The sequence below is a fragment of the Mytilus californianus genome, unplaced genomic scaffold (genome assembly GCF_021869535.1).
Source record: "Mytilus californianus isolate M0D057914Y unplaced genomic scaffold, xbMytCali1.0.p SCAF_14, whole genome shotgun sequence".
Taxonomy (NCBI): Eukaryota; Metazoa; Mollusca; class Bivalvia; order Mytilida; family Mytilidae; genus Mytilus; species Mytilus californianus.
In genome coordinates, this window is record NW_026262626.1 from 40,540,191 (window position 1) to 40,561,139 (window position 20,949).

Genomic DNA, 20,949 nt, shown 5'->3' on the forward strand with positions numbered 1-20,949 from the left:
GTCTATCCATAAATCTATTTATTGACTCCTAGCCAAATTCAGCTAGTAGCGCACATTTAGGGATATTCATTTTTGTGTTTAGGATGATTTTTCCCACTTTATATTGAAAACTTTCTAGTAATTCGATACATCTCTGGGATGACTGGAGCCATACCGAACACCCATACGTCAGTGCTGGTCGAATAGCCGACATCCACAGAGAATGTCCAAAATTTATTCGATTAAAATCCCCATGTTCGCTTAGAATACGAATTGCATGATTTTTTTTTTCGTCGAAAATTTTCTTTCAGGTACTGCTCTATATGGTATGAAGATTTAAAGGATCTTGAAAAATATACGTCTAAATATTAATATTCATTAACTTCTTCGATGAGATCATTCCCTAGATACCATTTTTTATCTGAGTCTTTTTTTTTTACCTGTAACCAGAACCTTCGACTTTGACGAGTTCAACTTTAAGCTCCATTTTAAGACAAATTTATAAGTTTTGTTTAAAAGAATTTGTAACTTTCGTGTTTCCTAACAAGACAATATCATCAGCGAAAAGAAGACAGTTAATTTACTCAGAAGTGATGCTATACCAAGATTTGCCTCCTTTAGCATTTCGCATAAGTCAGTCATTAAAACGGAAAAAAGTGTAGGAGATAAAATGCATCCTTGTTTAAGACCAAATTCTTGATCGAACCATTCAGTTTCGTAATTACCAAAAAGGACTTTATCTTCCAGCATTTACCCTGAATACCCTTTTCCCATAGGAGATAGAACAGTCCATCCCGCCAAACTTTATCGAAAGCCGATGAAAGATCAAGGAAGGCAAGAAAAGTCTTTTCCTTCCTTGACTTTTTCATCGAACAAATTCCGTTAAGTGTAAAAATGTGATCCTCCACCCTTCTGTCTTTTTGGAATGCACCTTGAGTTTCCCCAATTATCTTCAATATAACCCATTAGATTACATTCAATTATGCTAACAATATACCTGATATACATTTGATGTGAAGTTATACCTCTATAGTTACTCAGAGAGTGTGTAGACCCACCTTTGTGTATGGGTATAATGATTCCTTTATGCCATTCATCTGGAATTGTTTCTAGATCTGTAATTGTTGTAAAAATATGAACAAGAGAGTTCAACAGAATGTCCCCAACATATTTAAGGAATTCGTTAGGAATGCCATCAGTACCACAGGCTTTTCCAGATTTGAGACTTTTCAAAGTCTGTGAAATTTTATTTTCGTCGAAAGTAACCGATAGGGGAGAATGTGGTATTAATAAATTATTGTCAATATTTGTAATAAGGTTTTTAACATCTTTTTCAAGTTCACTATTTTCATTTTGAAAGGAACCTATGAGCTAAAATGCTTGGAAAGGGCATTATTTATCTCATCCGTAGCCGTTAATATTTTATCCGAATCATGTGGATCGTTAAGCTCTACAGGACCTGTATTGGTGGTTAGTTTTATTTTAAGAATTCCAAAACCCTTTCATTTTATTTTATCATTAAACTGTCGGATTTTAGCTAACCGTTCTTTTCGTTTGATGGCCTCTTGAACTTGTGCTTTCGGATTAAAATAAATTTCTTTAAGTCTTTTGCCGATTTCGTAATCAAGCTTTTTGTCAAAGATGCGTAATCTATTGCCGATCTCTGATTATTAAGAATGCGCGTAAAATGACCCGTACAGCAATTCGACTGTAATTTGACTTGCGACAATGAACTGTAATAAGCAATTTCCGTTGTATGACGGTAAACTACATAGTTTATTTTTTACCTGTATGTTCGCAAACACCAACGCAACGTCCGTTGAAATCGCCCATGAGTATTATTTCATATCCCATGGCATTTAAACGAGACTTTTCATCTAGTAATTGGAACATTAATTCATCAATGTAAGATTTATTTGTTCCGCCGTTCGAAAAATAAACTACACCTATTGCCGTATTCACGTTATTTATTCTCGTTAAAGTCCATAGCCGTTCATATGAATCTGATTTACTATCAAGCAAATTTTCATCGAGCAATGATAAATGCGACTTTAGACAAATGCCTATGCCTCCTTTTTCTTTACTACCTTGTCGCGTTTTCCCAACCCAACAATAAGTTGCCTCTAAGTTAGGTGGTTGGTTGTTATTTTTTTTATAATGTTTCAACCAAACAAAAAATACCAACATTGTTACCTTTCAAATGTTTGTTTACTTCATGTATTTTTGACGTCATACCACGAACATTGAGATAGTCGATATTCAGAATGGTCTTTCCATAAGAGCGACGACTAGTTTTCTTTCCGTGTTTATGTTTACGAGTTTTTATTGCATGCATTTTCTTACTTTTATCTATAGGATCTGTCTTTTCAGAGTTGCCAAACTTTTCGGCACTCTCTTCTTGGCCATTACCTAAAATTTACATTTACAGCCTTATGGCTGCGTTCATTACAATTATGACACACAACATAAGTACCATACCTACAGAGAGAAGCCGTATTTCAAAAATATTATAAAAATAATAATGGAAAGACAAAAAATAGTAACTGTCACTTTTCATTTAAAAAAATCGTCTAAAATTCAAGTAAGGGGGCCCAGCGCGATGAGTAGACCTCTGATGTCTCAGTTTTCATAATATTATGCAGATAGTTAATATAAAGATACAAATTACCTCAAACAGAATTTGGATAAAGGTATTGTCTTCTATGTCTACGAAGGGCTCAAAGTGCCAGTTTGATATTCAAAATATATAGTGAAAACCTACAGGAGACCGCTTAAATGAAGGCGAGACTCCAATTTGAATGATCTTTTAAACTATGTATATATACAGATCATATCAAAAGGATTTCTCAGAAATATATCGAAGATGACGTTTTTCTGGGAAGTCCTTTTGATTGGATCTGCATATATGCGTAGTCTACAAGATTATAGAATGTTGTGGACATTGAAAGACCAGGGGGCCTAAATGGGTTTTTGTCAGCAGTTTCCGGTAGGTTTTCACTATATATATACTTTCCGTAAACATTGAAGACGAAAAGTTTACCCAAATTCCCTTTGATGTCATTTGTCTCTTTATAAATGCATAATTTAATGAAGATTGAGAGATCAGGATGACCTAGTCAACGCCCTGGGCTCTCTTTCCTGTATTTATATTTTAAATATTAGTCAGCGAAAATATCTGTTTTAATTGTCTTTCCACATAGTTGTTTCTATTTATACTTTCAAATCTTACTAGAGTGGCCGTTTGTATTCGTTTCTTGAAATATCATCTTTTAAATGGCCATCTGTGATTGTGTTCTATTGATAAAATTCTATATTATATAAAGAGAAATATGTGATTTACATAAGGGTTTATATTTGAGGACAACAAGAATTTACGATAATTTTAAATTTTAATTGGTCAAAAAAATATTTCCCACATCTCCTTTTACTCCTGTTAAATATTACTATAATGCTTTTAATGTTATTTGATGTTTGTATTATATTCAACTCAGAAAATTTGAATATCGAACCGACTGCTAGCAGCCAGTTGGATATCGAATGACGAATAACGAACTGGACGCTAACTTCACAAACATGCTTTAGATTGCACTGGTTCCCTGTGCCTATACCAAGTCAGGAATATGACAGTAGTTGTCAATTCGTTTGATGTGTTTGAGCTTTTGATTTTGCCATTTGATTAGGGACTTTCCGTTTTTGAATTTTCCTCGGAGTTCAGTATTTTTGTGATTTTACCTTTTAGATGGTTTTACCGCACCGTTCAGTGTATCCGTATCGGTGTACTTAAAATCAGTTGTTGAAACATTGTTTGGTTTTACCTTTTCGGACAGTGACTTAAAATTGCCTTCGGTAATCTCATCATTATCGACTTGCCATCACAATCAAGTCAAATATATAACTGTCTAAATGATGACACTTTAGTATTCATAAAGTATCCAGTGATTGTATAATGCTGACATTTATACAAACATAAACTAATTTAAAAAAAGGAAAAAAAATGTAATTAGTATAAAACGTACAACTGCTTGTGGATTTAAACTCCCGCCCTTTTTTATCTTCTCTCTACTCTTGTTCTTTTTACTCAGGTTGCTTATTCAACTACGCTTAGGCTATAAAACTTTCAGGTTATATAACGATCTAAACTCAATGATATAAGATTTACAATTAGCGAACATATTCCTAGATTTAAGTTAGTTCGGAAAAGATGGATTCAAATTGTCAAAAATACAAAAATATAGACGATCAATTTTATTTGCCTTTCAACTGAAAAAGGAAGATATTATTGTCTTTAAACTTGGATTTATGAAACAGATTTTCGTTCTTTTAACAGTTAAAATGTTGGAATATTTTAATCATTTCTGTCAGGTAATCAATTCTCTCTGGTCGTCAAACATGCAAATTTGCATTTCCCAAAATGTCCCAAAATTCCACCAAAGCAAATACCCAATACGTACTTGTTTTCATTTCCTTTAGGCATTTTACATACAAATGAGAGAGAAAAACTAGTATGTTTTTTCCTGTATATAAGTACAACATCTACAATTATCTTTGAATATAGTGAATATATTGTGATAAAATTCTTTACATCTTATAAGTCATTTAAGCAAGTATTAAGGGCCAACTTTTGGTAATTATATATAACAGTGTATACCCCTCTCAAGGTTATTTAGTTAACAGTTTCAAAGCCGCCCATTGATGAACACTTATTACATGTCCAAGTGTGTTAAATATTTTTATAGTTCTCTCTATATATTCAAGATAATGGGATTTCTTACTTCATATAAACGACGAACACACATGCTAATTCTAGTTAATTGACACTTTCCAATGTTAAAAATCAAATTAAAATGTTAATTTCTTCTTAATTTTATTTAATTAGCTCTATAAACGGATGTATAACATACTGATAACTTTGAGGTCAAACCACGATGTGTTATATAAAGTATTTGAAATAAAATATAGGTCGATTGAATATATCGTATTCAGGACTCACTTTAAGTGCGTCCAAAGTTGTTTTCTCCGGATCGGTAATACAAATTTTCAACGAATGCTTTTATATATAGTTGTTTACAACTTCATCCTTTGGTGGATAGTTTTCTCATTTGCAGTCTTAATTTTATATTTGTGGAGTCCTATGCTGTCTTGTTTCCCCTTTTTATTTTTCGAAGATACCTGAAAATAAAAAATATCTCTAAATAAATTTGTCGAGTCCTATGTGTATTTCAGGAAACTTCAGGGAATCAGATTCAATCAACGTGATCAATTGTTTCGGAATTTTACAGAATATCTAATTAGTACCGAAAAAAATATTTAGTTAGGTACAACGTGATGCATACGGGGACAATAAGATATGTGTTTATTGTGATATATCAGGAGGTTTCGGCCAATTTAGCATTAACATTTCGACACACAAGACGATTAAGAGCTCGGCGTATTCTATACCATAATTATTCTATATTTTATATAATCTTATTTGATGTAGATTTTCAAATTGTAACAACATCTTTCAAATTTGTTTAATAAGGTAACAGTTTAACAATCTAATTTTTGAAATCAACGATCATCTTTCATGAACTTTCTGTGATTTTATTAACAGATTAAGGTCAATAAATAACATAGGCAAATGACTTTTTTTTTAATTACACCTTTGTGTACATTTAATTGTTCAAGTAAGCTTTCCTTGTAGCATGTGTACAAATTTCTTTAAAACACTTGTCATGATAAAGAAGAAATGTTTATTTCTTACAATGATCAAATATTATATAATGATATATGATTTTCTGAAATAAAAACAAACTCCTATTAAATATGGTTCCATACATTCAATGGTAATAATTATTGTTTTTAGAATATCGAATTCAGTAAGGTATTTACAAAATAATTTAAACTATACATACAAAACATGTGCAGTAAAAGCATTTATTCAAAAGTACTTCTGGTTGAGGCTACAGGGTTTTCTATATTTAATTACTGTAACATAATTTGACAGCTATCCTATGTATGAATACGACTAAAGTCATGTTTTTTTTTCCTTATTCTCATAAAAAATGAACAGATGCAATTCAAAAGTGTTTTACGGTTAGTTAACGTTAATACTCTTGGAGACGTTTGTAAAGTGGTATTGTTAAGTCAAAGATTAATACGACCAGACTCGTGGTCAGTAGTCTGGTCAGTTCTTGACTTTTGATACCAAACTATATTCTTATTACTCTACAAAGGAAAGGGACATTTACCTTAATGGATAATTAGCATGCAGGAAATAATTTTCTTCAAGAAAAAAAAAACACCACATTTTGCAAATATAAAATGTCGTTTACAAATCCATTTACCGGCAATGAGTTCCATTCAGTAAACAGGAACCGATGAATATTTTTTTCTCAGCATAACATGTATGGAGATATAAACATAATTGATTTTACAGTGGTTATGATAATATACATTGCTTTACGCATTGTTAATGCAGCAAGATACGTGTCTCTTAAATAAGTAGTTGGAGCCTTCACTTATTAACAAAAAGATCGATGAATCGCATATTGTCAGATCAATATAAGAACTTTTTTCGAACTACGAATTCGTTAATATCTAAAGGTAATTTACGACCATTTTATTACAGAAGAACCATTTCTGGTGATTATTTACTACATGATTAAATTAAATTTGGCCAATCAACATGACCCGGTAAACACTTGTTGGCAAGCGTATTATCTCATGTAACTATGTTTTCTCAAAAATAGATTTTGTAATGTTTTGAATACTATGAATAAAAAGACAGACTTGAAATCGTTTAAACATTGTAGGCACTCCGAGCAAAGCTCACAAAATGATACCCCCACCCCCAAAACTTTGGTAAAGTCATTGATTTGCTTCAGAAAACCCCTTGATAAATCAATTCAAACAAGAGACTCATAACAGCCCGATTCGCTCATCCATTAAGATTATATATTGAATTGATGATCATCTTTGTTATTTTAAGGGCAATAACTTCTATAAGGAGTCATCCAATGGTCTCGGTCATATCAGCATTTTTGAAAGATATTGCATTGCTGTATATTATTTAAAACCAGGTTTAAATAATCCAACATTTTCTACATAAGGAAATGACTGTACCAAGTCAGGAATATGACAACTGATTTCCATTCGTTTGATGTGTTTGGGTTTTTGATTTTGCCATTTGATTACGGACTTTCCGTCTTGAATTATCGTTGGAGGTGTTATTTTACTTTTTGGAAGTTTACAGTTTCCAACTGTTTATTTTACTTTTTCAGATAATAGACAAGACAGGAATTCACCAAATTGTTTTTTTTATATAAATTTAACTATATTATAAGGAGGTGTGATGTAATTATTAACGAGACAACTATCCAACAGAGTCCAAATGACGTGGATTTAAGTAATTATAGGTCACCGTACGGTCATGTAAAGTACTATGTAGGACGATCAAAACCACAAACAGTCAGTCAGAGGATATACTCTATTCTTCTTTGATTAAAAAAATCTTTTTCCTACATTTAGCATACATAGTTCTAAAACTATGAGCTAAAACTGTGAGAACACCAAATAAGATGGTGTTATTTATTGCCCATTGTAATTCATCGAAAGAGAGAGAAAGAGATAGGTGAACAATACCAGAGGGACATTCAAACCCTTAAGTCGAAAATAAACTGACAACGTCATTGCTAAAAAAGACAAAAGACCAACAGACAAGCAATAGTACACAAAACAAAACATAGAAAACTAAAGACTAAGCAACACAAACCCCACAAAAAACCTGAGTGATCTCAGGTGTTCCGGAAGGGTAAGCAGATCCTGCTCAGCAGTCGGCACCCGTCGTGTTGCTCATGTTAATAAAAACCCGGTAATAAGTCTAATTCGGAAGGTCACATTCATGATAAGGGACGGTATTGTAGTAACGACATTAGGAACATTTCCGTTATCATCTGTTAAACAGATATTCCATAACGGTCAACCAACTCGTGATGGCGTCCGTAAAATTTACGAAGGGATGATTTCAACTTATATTTCTGCTATATAGCCTTCATTGCCCCCTCATATATTATGGAAACAACATATAAAGGAGAACTACATGGTCTAGCAGCGATAAAAAATTCCATTGAATATTTCTGTTCTAATTTCGATTTAACAAACTTTACTAAAATTGTCCGTTTATAAATTTTGGAATTATTAAGAAACTAAGGTTTCAACTCCCTCAGGCAAAGTTGGCTTTAGATGAATTTGGCTATTTATTTTAGGTAATTTTTGACATATAGCTCTTCAACGGTTTCGGTACTTATACATCTTCGGATTTCAAATGTTTGGCTTTGAACGTTCCTGATGAAGGTAATCCAGAAAAGCGCTTCGGACGCAAGAAATTATTAAACGTGTTGTTTTCAATTTTTTACATTACTGGGTCGATACCTCTGCTGGTGGACTATCAGTCCCCGAGGGTATCATCAGCTCAGTAGTCAGTACTTCGGTACTGACATGATTTAACAAACTTTACTAAATATGTCCGTTTATAAATTTTCGGATTTCAAATGTTTGGCTTTGATCGTTCCTGATGAAGGTAAATCCAGAAAAGCGCTTCGGACGCAAGAAATTATTAAACGTGTTGTTTTCAATTTTTTGAATAGTTGGAAATGCTGCAGACTGAATAATCAAAATAAAAGGTTTACTCAATTAAAAAACAAACATCAGATGAAAATTTTGAGATTTTTTGTGAGATATCTGAATTTGAAAACAACAAAAAAAGTTATATATTTGAAAATAATGAGATGGGGTAGGGTTGACAACCATTAACCAGAGACCAAAGGACTATAGGATGTAAACAACTATAGGACACTGTTCGTCTTTCCGTAATGAACAATGACAAAATATTGATCAATTCAAAAGAAAAGCCAACGTTAAAAACAACAAACAAAACTCATATGTTAGACAGCAACCAACAACAGCCACTTAATCACAGGCTCCAGGGTTGGGATAGAAACATAAGGAATGTTGCGGGCTTGTTTAGACAGACCATAATTTATGTTGATTCACAAAAAACAATCGAGTACACAACAGTTATTAAACAACAGTTATGGCTCATATTTTAGCAAGGCCCACACATTCATGCCAGATAAAAGTTGTGTCAAAAACAAGCCTGATGAAGGTTATGTCCGAAACATATCTGCTGAAGGTCTTGTCCGAAACATAGCTGTTGAAGGTCTTGTCCGAAACATACCTGCTGAAGGTCATGTCCGAAACATACCTGTTGAAGGTCTTGTCCGAAACATACCTGTTGAAGGTCATGTCCGAAACATACCTGTTAAAGGTCTTGTCCGAAACATACCTGTTGAAGATCTTGTCCGAAACATACCTGTTGAAGGTCATGTCCGAAACATACCTGTTGAAGGTCATGTCCGAAACATACATTTTAAAGGTTTTATAAGAAGCATGCCTGCTGAACGCCATGTCCGAAACATGTCTTATGAAGGTGATGTCAGAAACATTCCTGTTGAAGACTTTGTTAGAAACATGCCTGTTGAAGGTTATGTTAGAAATATACCTGTTGAAGGTCATGTCCAAAAAATGCCTATTAAAAGGTCTTTGTAGGAACATGCCTATTGAAAGTCATGTTAGAAACAGGTGTCCAAAACATTGTAATATTGCTAACAAACTTGTATGTTATTAGATTGTAACGCTGCCTCTGCATGACTGTGCTTTATCTGTGTGAGGGTGCCGTCTGCGCTTAAGGATTTGTATCAGTTCCTAATTTGTCATATTTGTTCAAATAATAGCACTAACAGAACTCTTGGTTAACTTCTGTTAATAAACTCTAGGTATATATCTTTATTAATTATCAATGTCTGCGTTTACGACTTCTTAATCATTTCAAATTTTCTCTCTAGATAATTGGTTGGTATTACTGTCATCTTCTTAGTAGAAACCACACGATTCCTGTTTCTGACAAATTGGTAAAATTAATAAAAGTTACTAGTATGAAAGAATTGAAACTTTTAAAAAATTAAAATATAATTCTAATTTCCGTAAGCTTTGATATATTTTTGTTTTGAACCCCTTCACGGTGAGTAGGACATAGAATACTGAATGCAAGATCAGATAATGGATCCGCAAAACGTTTTTTCTAACAATGCTATATTTCTCTTTATCACATGCTTGAAGAAGTTGATTAACTAAACTACTTAAAGAAATTTTGACTTTACATCTCGGCACGCGACGTGCCTTTAAGATTTTTTAAGAATTTGACCTTTGATCCAGTAGAAAAGAGAGTATTAGTTTTTGTTACATCTGGTTAGGATCAGAACAATGCATTTATTAGAATAAAGGGTAAATCAAATCAATTTAATTGGTGTAAATTCATTTTTTTACATCAGGTAAAATGTATTGTATACAGCCGTTCGTGACAAATCGAGTTTCGATTGATTTCTACAAATGATTTTTGTTTTACATTTAGTATGAATAAATGCTGTATACTGATTGGAATTTTTAAACAAGTGAGAACTGCTTGTACGGAGACGAAGGAGTGTAGAAAACATTAAAGCGTATATTATATCGTTCCCTTGATTCTTTATATCTCTATATATCATTCATATCTCATCAATTTATTTACTTTAACTAGTTATTAGATGTTACCTATTCTAAAATCATTCTAAAATCGGACTCGGACTTCTTTTAACGGAGTTTTACTGTGCGTATTGATGTGTTTATTCCACATTTTCTAGAGTTATAAGGTAGGGTATCTCACAAAACATGTTTATCCCCGCCGCATTTTTGCGTCTGTCCCATGTCAGGAACCTCTGACCTTAGTTAGTCTTGTATAATTTTTTTTTATTTTGGTTCATTTATATATGTTTCGGATTTTAGTGAAGTATGGGGAAAATATTGATTCAGAATTTTTTTTTTTGTCATCTGTTTGACCACAATATTTTTTTCATCAAACTGGGGATCAGAATATATTTTTCAGGAACAAACCAGAACACCCCCCGCCTTTTGAAGTTAAATGCGTGGTCGTTCCCTAAGGGGAATACTGTTACAACAACTTGAATTGAGGTAATCACTTACCAGTTTGCCAGTGTTTCTGCACTGTGATTTTGGTGAAATATTAATGTATACTTTTTAAAAAGCGGTCTAGGTTTCTTTGGGTTTTTTTTGTCTATACGTTTCTGTGATTCTTTCTTTAAGAGATTTTCAACTGCTATAGTACTTATATAGTTAACATTCGATATTTCTACATCCAAACGTTATGTGTTACCACTCATTTATAAATGATATTAATATCCTGTGGGAAACTCCAGATCGGAATGCGGATTACTTTCTGTAATCCGTATCCTTTGATCTTTTATGTTTGTAGGTATTTTGTTGGAAACAAGTACTAATTAAAACTTCGTACAGTTGTTACTATGTAGTATATCTACATGAAAAGATGGAATGCTATCTTAAATATTCCAATAATTAAAACTTAAACAAGTGTTTTCGTGGGAAAGCTTTTTCAATAACTAAATGACAGGTATGTTATACAATTATAGCCCGTAGAAAAGGAGGATATCCAAAATTGTCAACCCTTAAATTGTCAACCCTAAAATGTTATTTCACGGCGAAGTGAAATATCTTTTTAGAGTTGACAATTTTGGATATGCATCGCTTCTAAGGGGCCACAATTGTTTTATTATACCGAATGAAAAGTTGAATGGCCTTTTGAACCATTGCAAAATCACTTGCCTAACTGTAGTAACATATTGTGAAAACTCTTACGTTAAAAATTTAATAATTTGCGTCTACGAATTTCTCGTATGTACAACAACGGAAGACTCTTTCTACAAAATATCGATGGCCCTGAAAAGAGTCGTTCATCCTCTGCCCTAGATGAATTTCAAAACTTTGTTTAATTTTGTTTCCTCGTCACTTGATGGGCTTCCAACCTGGCCGTTGCCATTTTGTTTACATGCACCAATGACGTCACTTCGATGGAAGATTAACTCTTGTATAGAACAAGTATTCGCCAGGTGAATAATAGGGTTATTCATCGCTTGTGTAAATTTTTAGGGTTATTCGTCCTTCCTTGCAATTAAATGAAAAAAACAACTGAATTGATAATCGATAATTATCAACTTTTATTCTAATATCTTAATGGTGTCTGTCTGTTTTAATGTTTCCGTACTTATTTATCATTCACACACATATTTTCTAACCAATAACGATTTCCTAGGATCAGTTGGCCTAGACTCATTTATGTGAGAAAGCAGATACATCAAATAACTGTTGTTGTTTAAACATACTAACTCAACAATAAACAACAATAATCGAGGACATCACATGAACAACTCGTCAATGCAACCAAAATAATACAGGACATCACATAAACAACTCGTCAATGCAACCAGAATAATCCAGGACATTACATAAATAGCTCATCAACAATGCAACCAGAAAAATCCAGGACATCACATGAACAACTCATCAATTCAACAAGAATAATCCAGGACAAAACATAAACAACTCTTCAATGCAACCAGAATAATCCAGGTCATCACATAAAATCTCTACAATGCAACCAAATAATCCAGGACATCACATAAACAACTCGTCAATGCAATCAGAAAAATCCAGGACATTACATAAACAACTCATCAATGCAACCAGAAAAATCCAGGACATCACATAACCAACTCGTCAATGCAACCAGAAAATCCAGGACATTACATAAACAACTCGTCAATGCAACCAGAATAACCCAGGTCATCAAATAAATAACTCATCAATGCAATCAGAAAAATCCAGGACATTACACTAACAACTCATCAATGCAACTAGAAAAATCCAGGACATCACATAACCAACTCGTCAATGCAACCAGAATAATCCAGGTCATCAAATAAATAACTCATCAATGCAACCAGAAAATACAAGACATCACATAAACAACTCATCAATGTTATTAGAATAGTCCAGGATATCACACAAACAACTCATCAATGCAACCAGAAAATCCTGGACATGACATGAACAACTCATCAATGCAACCAGAATAATCCAGGACATCAAATAAACAACTCGTCAATGTAACCAGAATAATCCAGGTCACCACATAAAAAACTCGTCAATGTTATTGGAATAATCCAGGACATCACATACACAACTCGTCAATGCAACCAGAATAATCCAGCTCATCACATAAACAACTCACCAATGTTATTGGAATAATCCAGGACATCACATAAACATCTCATCTATGGAACCAGAATAATCCAGGTCACCACATAAACAACTCATCAATGTTATTGGAATAATCCAGGACATCACATAAACATCTCATCTATGGAACCAGAATAATCCAGGTCACCACATAAACAACTCACCAATGTTATTGGAATAATCCAGGACATCACATAAACATCTCATCTATGGAACCAGAATAATCCAGACAACATATAAACAACTCATCAATGTTATTGGAATAATCCAGGACATCACAAAAAGAACTCGTCAATGCAACCAGAATAATCCAGGTCACCACATAAACAACTCACCAATGTTATTGGAATAATCCAGGACATCACATAAACAACTCGTCAATGCAACCAGAAATATCTATGTCATCACTTCAACAACAGTACTATCAGAAAGATGCAGCTCATACCGTTAGCGTCTCAACAGTACAGTCAGAAAGATCCAAGCCATACCGTAAACATCCCAGCAGTACTATCAGAAAGATCCAGGTCGCCACATATAATCAGAATATGCATTTATATGTTTTGCATTGTGTAAAATGTTTATAATTGCGTTAAGAAAGTGTTTACACCATAGTGTTAAGTCTAAGTTACCGTCTAAACGCATTTTTTTGTTTGAATTATTTTATATTTTGTCATGTCAGGGCCTTTTATAGCTGACTATATGCTATGGATTTTGCTCATTTGTTAAAGTCGTATGGTGACCTGTAAATGCTTACATCTACCGGGTGCGGGATTATCTCGCTGTGTTGAGACCCATTTGTGACCTTGGGCTGTTTTCTACTCTTTTGTCGAGTTCTTGTATCTTTGACACTATCCCCATTTCCATTCTCAATTTTATTTTTTTAAATTATTTTTACGTTTTCTTCTTATGATGTATTGTAACATCATTGACCCCGATAAGTGAGAGGGTTGCGCGCTCGCAAATATATCATACCCCACTACATGTGCATGTTACACGCCTAGTGATTGTCGTTGGTTGCTGTCTGTAATATTTGCTTTTTGGAAACGTTACCCTTTTTTGTCATTGGAAATGTTCGTGATATATAGTTACGATTATTTGAAATAAATTTAATACAGTCCTGTGGATATCAAAAGTTAAAATAGGTCTTACAAATCCGAATTCATTGTCTAATTCTACTGATTTTGTAATATTTGATTCGATATAAGAATAATGTCTTGTCAAAATCACTTGCATCGTATCAGGACCCACCAGAACATAGCAAAGACTCACCAGCGCAGGATCAGGACACATTTCAACTGCAAAAATGAACAATTTTAAAATATTTCATTGTGTTTTCACAGAACGATTGTGTGGATTTTGGATAAGAAGGTGCACTCCGTGAGCATTTTTGTCTATTTTTTCGTTTCATATGTTCTAAAAATAAACACTCTTGAGTTACACTCACTGACGCAGCATAAAGGACAATTTTATTTTATGTATTTACTTTGAAACCATAAGAAATTAAGTTGACACATCTCAACAATTGTTTTCATCTGTTATTCAAGAGAACGTAAATAAAGAACTGTGCCAAGAGCTTATGATACGCCCTTCCCCCTTTTATCTCGTCTTTAAGCTTTGAATGGATTTATATGATCTACTAGAAAAATATGTGATCCCTATCATAAACACACACACACACACAAAAATACACACACAATGTCAACTAGAAACACAGTTAGCACTGCTCATATAGATACCCACACCCCCTCCCCCCAAAAAAAAATATGCACACTAAGTGGTACCCATTGACACAAAACATGAATAATTTAGCAATAGGCTACCTCAAATTAAACTAGGTTTGTGGCCTTGACTTTTTAACAAATAAAATCATATATCCCTCGAAAGAGTTAAAAATGAACAGTTTTCGAAGATTCTCAAACAACAACAATGGGAGTTATATTTTTATTATATTAGATATAAACAAGTCATCAAAGTTTCTTGAAAAATGTTTCAAGCTTTTTCGAGTTATTGTTAAAAATATAGAAAATCTTGCCTTTCTTATGGATTGAGTCCAAACTGGAAGTTGGAAAACTGGTAAATCCCCCCCCCCCCCCCCCAAAAAAAACACCATACTTTTACAAAAATTATCTAATGCAAACTTAGAAACGTAAAATCTAAAATTTATCAAAATTGAAAGAAAGATGTCAATAGATATAAACGATTCACAAAACGAGCGTATTAAAATCTTATTTTGTTTTTGATTACATATTTCATCGATCACCAACACCGAGGCGAGATGACGAGATCACGAGCATGTTTTCGCATTCTCTAGCAGGACAGCCGAACCCACCGTGATAAAGGAGTATCAGAATATCGGGATAGGTAGAGACCTAATTAAAATTCTATTGTAGAAATAGAATACACTTATGTACCTTCCTAGTTCGTTTACCTGTAAACACATGTATCAAAACATACATGTTTGTGGTTAGGTAAAACTAATTGCGTACTTCTAATAAAACTAAAATAATTGAAATTGCAAAACAACAAATATCAACAGGATATTTTTTTTCGGGTATTTCCCGATCAATTGATATAAAAACAAAAGCGACACCTTAAGAATCGTTAAATCTATATCTTTCAACAAAGAAACATGAATATTAAAATCGCAGGTATTTTCAACATCATAGCTTTATTGTTGCTGGTTGCTGGTGCTCTGGCTCCAGGCTGGATAGTATTCGAGCTGTCTGGCAAATCAGTCAATGTTGGACTCTTTTATGCAGTCGCAAATGGATATACTTCTAGTTTAGCATGTAAGTAAACAATTTACTTAAAATTTAATTTCTGCAAAATACAAATATGCATAGGAGAGTAGATATGGTAATACAGGCCAATGAAAAAGCAACCAACAAAATGTAACTGAAAACATCTAGAAGGCAACATACAAGTTTGGTCTATAAAGTTTAAAGATTAATTTGTCGTCGTTTATATTCAAAAGGATACATTCAACATACTAACGACATACTACAAGTGAATCACTATTTTCGGTATATGTTTGACATACTACAAGTGAATCAATTCACTCGGTATACTCCGACATACTACAAGTGAATCACTTTACTCGGTATATTCCGACATACTACATAAATCACTTCAATCGGTATACTCCGACATACTACAAGTGAATCATTTCACTCGGTATACTCCAACATACTACAAGTGAATCACTTCACTCGGTATACTCCGACATACTACAAGTGAATCACTTCACTCGGTATACTCCGACATTCTACAAGTGAATCACTTCACTCGGTATACTCCGACATACTACAAGTGAATCACTTTACTCGGTATTCTTACAACTTACTAAAAGTGAATCACTATAATCGGTATACATCTGACATACTACAAGTAAATAACGTTACTCGGCATGCTAACGACATACTACAAGTGAATCAATTTACTCGATAAACTAACGACATTCTACACGTGAATCACTTCACTCGGTTTACGTCTGACATGCTACAAGTGAATTAGTTTATCCTGAAATCAGCCAACTGTTGTACAAGTAACATGTACAAAAATAAATGTTTGCTTTATTTATACTTGTACAAATAAAGTATACTGGTACTCCATTTCTATTCAGCGCAAACATTGGTGTGAATATTTATTTTTGAATAACAGTTCATTTTGGGGATCTCTTCGCTGCCGCGTTTAAATATTGTCCTTTTCTTTGAAAAAACTCAAGACAATTATTTGGATTTAAACAACTTATCCTTAAAATGACGGGTTTAAATTACAGGATAAAAACAATACTCGCTACTAACAAGAGAAGAGCACCGCTTTTAGTTCATACAAATAAATTTTACAATGGACATAATAGTGTATATATATATATATATATATTCTCTTTACTCTCCACATGCTTTATGTGAAACGCTAGACTCAATATACGCCTGACTTACTACAGCTAACACCTATACTCGATGTACGTTCGACATACTTCAAGTGAATCACTATAAATGTATTCGTTAAATACATTTAACCAGCTGAACATCAATCACTATAATCGGCAGTCATTCAAAATACTACAAGTTGAACACTGTACTCGGTATACGTTCGACATACTGAAAGTGTATCGCTTTATTCGTTACACGTTTGACATAATGCAAGGAAATCCCTATATTCAGTATATGTTCAACATGCTGCAGGTGAATCACTAAACTCTGCATACGTTAAACATACTGCTAATGAATCTTTATACTCAGTATACGTTTGATATACTACAAGTGAATCACTATTCTCGGTATACGTTCGATATACTACAAGTGAATCACTATTCTCGGTATACGTTCGATATACTAAAAGTGAATCACTATTCTCGGTATACGTTCGATATACTACAAGTGAATCACTATGGTATATGTTAGACAAATCACAAGTGAATCACTATGGTATAAATTCAACATACTACAAGTGAATAACTATTCTCGGTATACGTTCGATATACTACAAGTGAATCACTATTATCGGTATATGTTCGATATACTACAAGTGAATCACTGTGGTATACGTTAGACATAAAACAATTGCATCATTTTACCTGGTATACATTCGACATACTAAAATTATTCACTCTTCTCTGTAGACAATTGTCATTAATATCAACACCATGTCTGTTGAATATAACATAATGATGATATTTTTTTTTTTGCAGTTATTGGATTACTAGAATTCCAGATAGAAGTGATCATTGGTATCATACTGTGCATAATTGCCACCATTCTGATATTTATGTATGCTAATAGACAGAAAGCCCACAGCTATCTAATGTCTCCTGTTATTTTGAACCTGATAGCAGGTAAGTTTTTGAATCGACTTGAATCGACTTATCAGTTTATGCAATCGTGACATGAATCGACATATAAGTTCTAACAATCGTCACCTGACTCACATAAAGCTCTTCAATGGCAGCAATCATTGTCAGCTCAACTTATCATTTCATACATAATCACACTCTGGCTGCTATTCATTGAAACTGTCATTGAATTTCAGGTGTTCTCGTCATTACACGAAACAATGTTTTATTTTCGTACTAACAGAAGATATATAATTATGTAGTAACAGACCTAAAAATGTTGTTTTCAAAAGTTGATGAGGTTATTTATGTAAAAGGTAGTGCTAACGTTTCTTATAATCTCCAATATAGAGGTTCGAGTTATTGAATACTGTTCAATCTCTGAAATAGAGAGTCGAGTAACTGAACAATTGTGTTCACTTACAATCAATAGGACCAAGTCACTGAACATTCGTGTTCAATAGTTCAATCGAAAGAGAATAGTAACTGAACATTCGTGTTCAATAGTTCAATCGAAAGAGAAAAGTCACTGAACATTCGTGTTCAATAGTTCAATCGAAAGAGAAAAGTAACTGACCATTCGTCTTCAATAGTTCAATTGAAAGAGAATAGTAACTGAACATTCGTGTTCAACAGTTCAATCGAAATAGAATAGTAACTGAACATTCGTGTTCAATAGTTCAATCGAAAGAGAAAAGACACTGAACATTCGTGTTCAATAGTTCAATCGAAAGAGAATAGTAACTGAACATTCGTGTTCAATAGTTCAATCGAAAGAGAAAAGTCGCTGAACATTCGTGTTCAATAGTTCAATCGGAAGAGAAAAGTCACTGAACATTCGTGTCAATGTTCAATCGAGAGAGTCGAATAACTGAGCCATCATGTTTAATGTCCAATCGAGCGAGATCTGTCTTATTTAAATTTCCGAATGAATTCTATGAACATCCTTATCGGTCTCTATGTTTTCATTTCTTAGACGGGCCTCTGTATTAATAACATCATTGTGAGAACCATTTACTTCAATTCTTGCAGAATAAAAATTACTTCCGGTTCTAATTTTAAAATCTCATTACATATGATGAACACTCTACAAAAGATCGCGCTTCCACACATTTCTCGCAATTTATGTTGTTCAAATTTACATTTCGAACATTTGCGTCAATTTATCATTTTTTAACAGTTTCATAAAAATGGCGGCTAAAAATAAAAAACTACATTGCTTACCTGTATATTGGTTATATCATAACATTAATTCATTCTATGTCATGTATTTTTACATGAGTGGCAGTTTGTTATATCATAACGATCCTTGTTTTATTCTATTTCAGGTGTTATAACATGTGTGGCAGTTGGACGATTTTTACATGCAGTTTTAATACTTGATCGCGGATACGATATGGGAGTACCCTACTCCCTGATACTTAGTGGTCTGGGTGCAGTCATGTTGTTCGTTATCATGGTCGTTCTTATTGCAAAGAAAACACAAGACAGTAACCAAACTCAGTCATCACAAGGAATTGTCTTGGCAAATACTTCAAAACCTCAAGTGAATATGGGTTATAGCCAGGATCCAACACAGCAATATGGAATTCCACCACAATATGGTGTATAAGACACTGAAAAGTATGCAGGGCCAGTTATCAAAGCGATGCATTGAATAGCAATGCGCTGACTATTATTTAAGATTCTGTTTTAAAATACTATGGATTCATTTATTTTCGTAGGTACCAATTTTCGTGGATTGAGGAAAACTTTCGTGGATATCTAATGTCAGGGTTTTGCCATTTGTAATTCGTTGAAAATATAAATTCGTGGTTCAACTGTGCCTACGAAATCCACAAAAATTGAATCCACAGTACTATAGTACGTAATTGCATTTGTACATATATCATTCACATTTAATCAGATATGTCTATGACACGCCAATGAAATAGTTTCTGTGAAATAGAGTACCGAAAGCATCAGAACAAGACAACTGTCTGTCCATATCCAGAATAACCTCATTTGAATCTCATATATAATATACTTTTAGAAAAGCTTATACTTTTTACAGATTTTTTTGTTTTCTACAAATATTAAATACTGTTATATTTTTATTACCTTTTTTAATAAAAATAAAAACCATTCAAAACTGTTTTTGTTGTTGTCTGTCATTTTTTGAATACATTAAATTACATTCTGATCTGAACCTGCTTCACACTAAATATTAAACGAATAACAATCCTCCCCTATACAAATTGCCATTTACTTGACACTAGTACAATCCTTCCCTATACAAATTGACATTTACTTGATACTAGAACAATCCTCCCCTATACAAATTGACATTTACTTGACACTAGTACAATCCTTCCTTATACAATCTGACATTTACTTAACACTAGGACAATCCTCCCCTAAAAAACTGACATTTACTTGACACTAGTACAATCCTCCCCTATACAATCTGACATTAACTTGACCATAGTACAATCTTCCCCTAGAAAATCTAACATTTATTTGACACTAATACAATCCTCCCATATACAACTTGACGTTTACTTGACAGTAATACAATCCTCCCCTATACTATTTGACATTTACATGACACTAGTACAATCCTATCCTATACAATTTGACATTTACTTGAAACTAGTACAATCTTCCCCTAGACAATCTAACATTTACATGACACTAGTACAATCCTATCCTATACAATTTGACATTTACTTGAAACTAGTACAGTCTTCCCCTTAACAATCTGACATTTTCTTGACACAAGTACAATCCGATCCTCACCTATACAATCAGACATCAGTCAGGAACCAGTTGTTCAGTGGTTGTCGTTTGTTGGTGTGGTACATAAGTGTTTCTCGTTTCTCGTTTTTTATATAGACCAGACCGTTGGTTTTCCCGTTTGAATGGTTTTACACTAGTAATTTTTGGGGCCCTTTATAGCTTGCTGTTCG

The 20,949-nt window shown here is 33.3% G+C and overlaps 1 protein-coding gene across 1 annotated transcript; it reads left to right on the forward strand.

The window, feature by feature from the left end:
- The first annotated feature begins 15,761 nt into the window (after window positions 1-15,761).
- Window positions 15,762-20,135, forward strand: LOC127724537 (uncharacterized). Its single transcript, XM_052231518.1, has 3 exons — window positions 15,762-15,956; window positions 17,861-18,004; window positions 19,330-20,135. The coding sequence occupies exons 1-3, from the start codon at window positions 15,797-15,799 to the stop codon at window positions 19,611-19,613; spliced, it is 588 nt and encodes a 195-aa protein (XP_052087478.1). The 5' UTR covers window positions 15,762-15,796; the 3' UTR covers window positions 19,614-20,135.
- Window positions 20,136-20,949: the final 814 nt, after the last annotated feature.

Bases quoted from the DNA above. Each gene is read 5' to 3' on its own strand.
- LOC127724537 (XM_052231518.1), top strand. From the start codon at position 15,797: ATGAATATTAAAATCGCAGGTATTTTCAACATCATAGCTTTATTGTTG. The intron at 15,957-17,860 runs GTAAGTAAACAA...TTTTTTTTGCAG, and splicing joins ATATACTTCTAGTTTAGCAT to TTATTGGATTACTAGAATTC. The intron at 18,005-19,329 runs GTAAGTTTTTGA...ATTCTATTTCAG, and splicing joins TATTTTGAACCTGATAGCAG to GTGTTATAACATGTGTGGCA.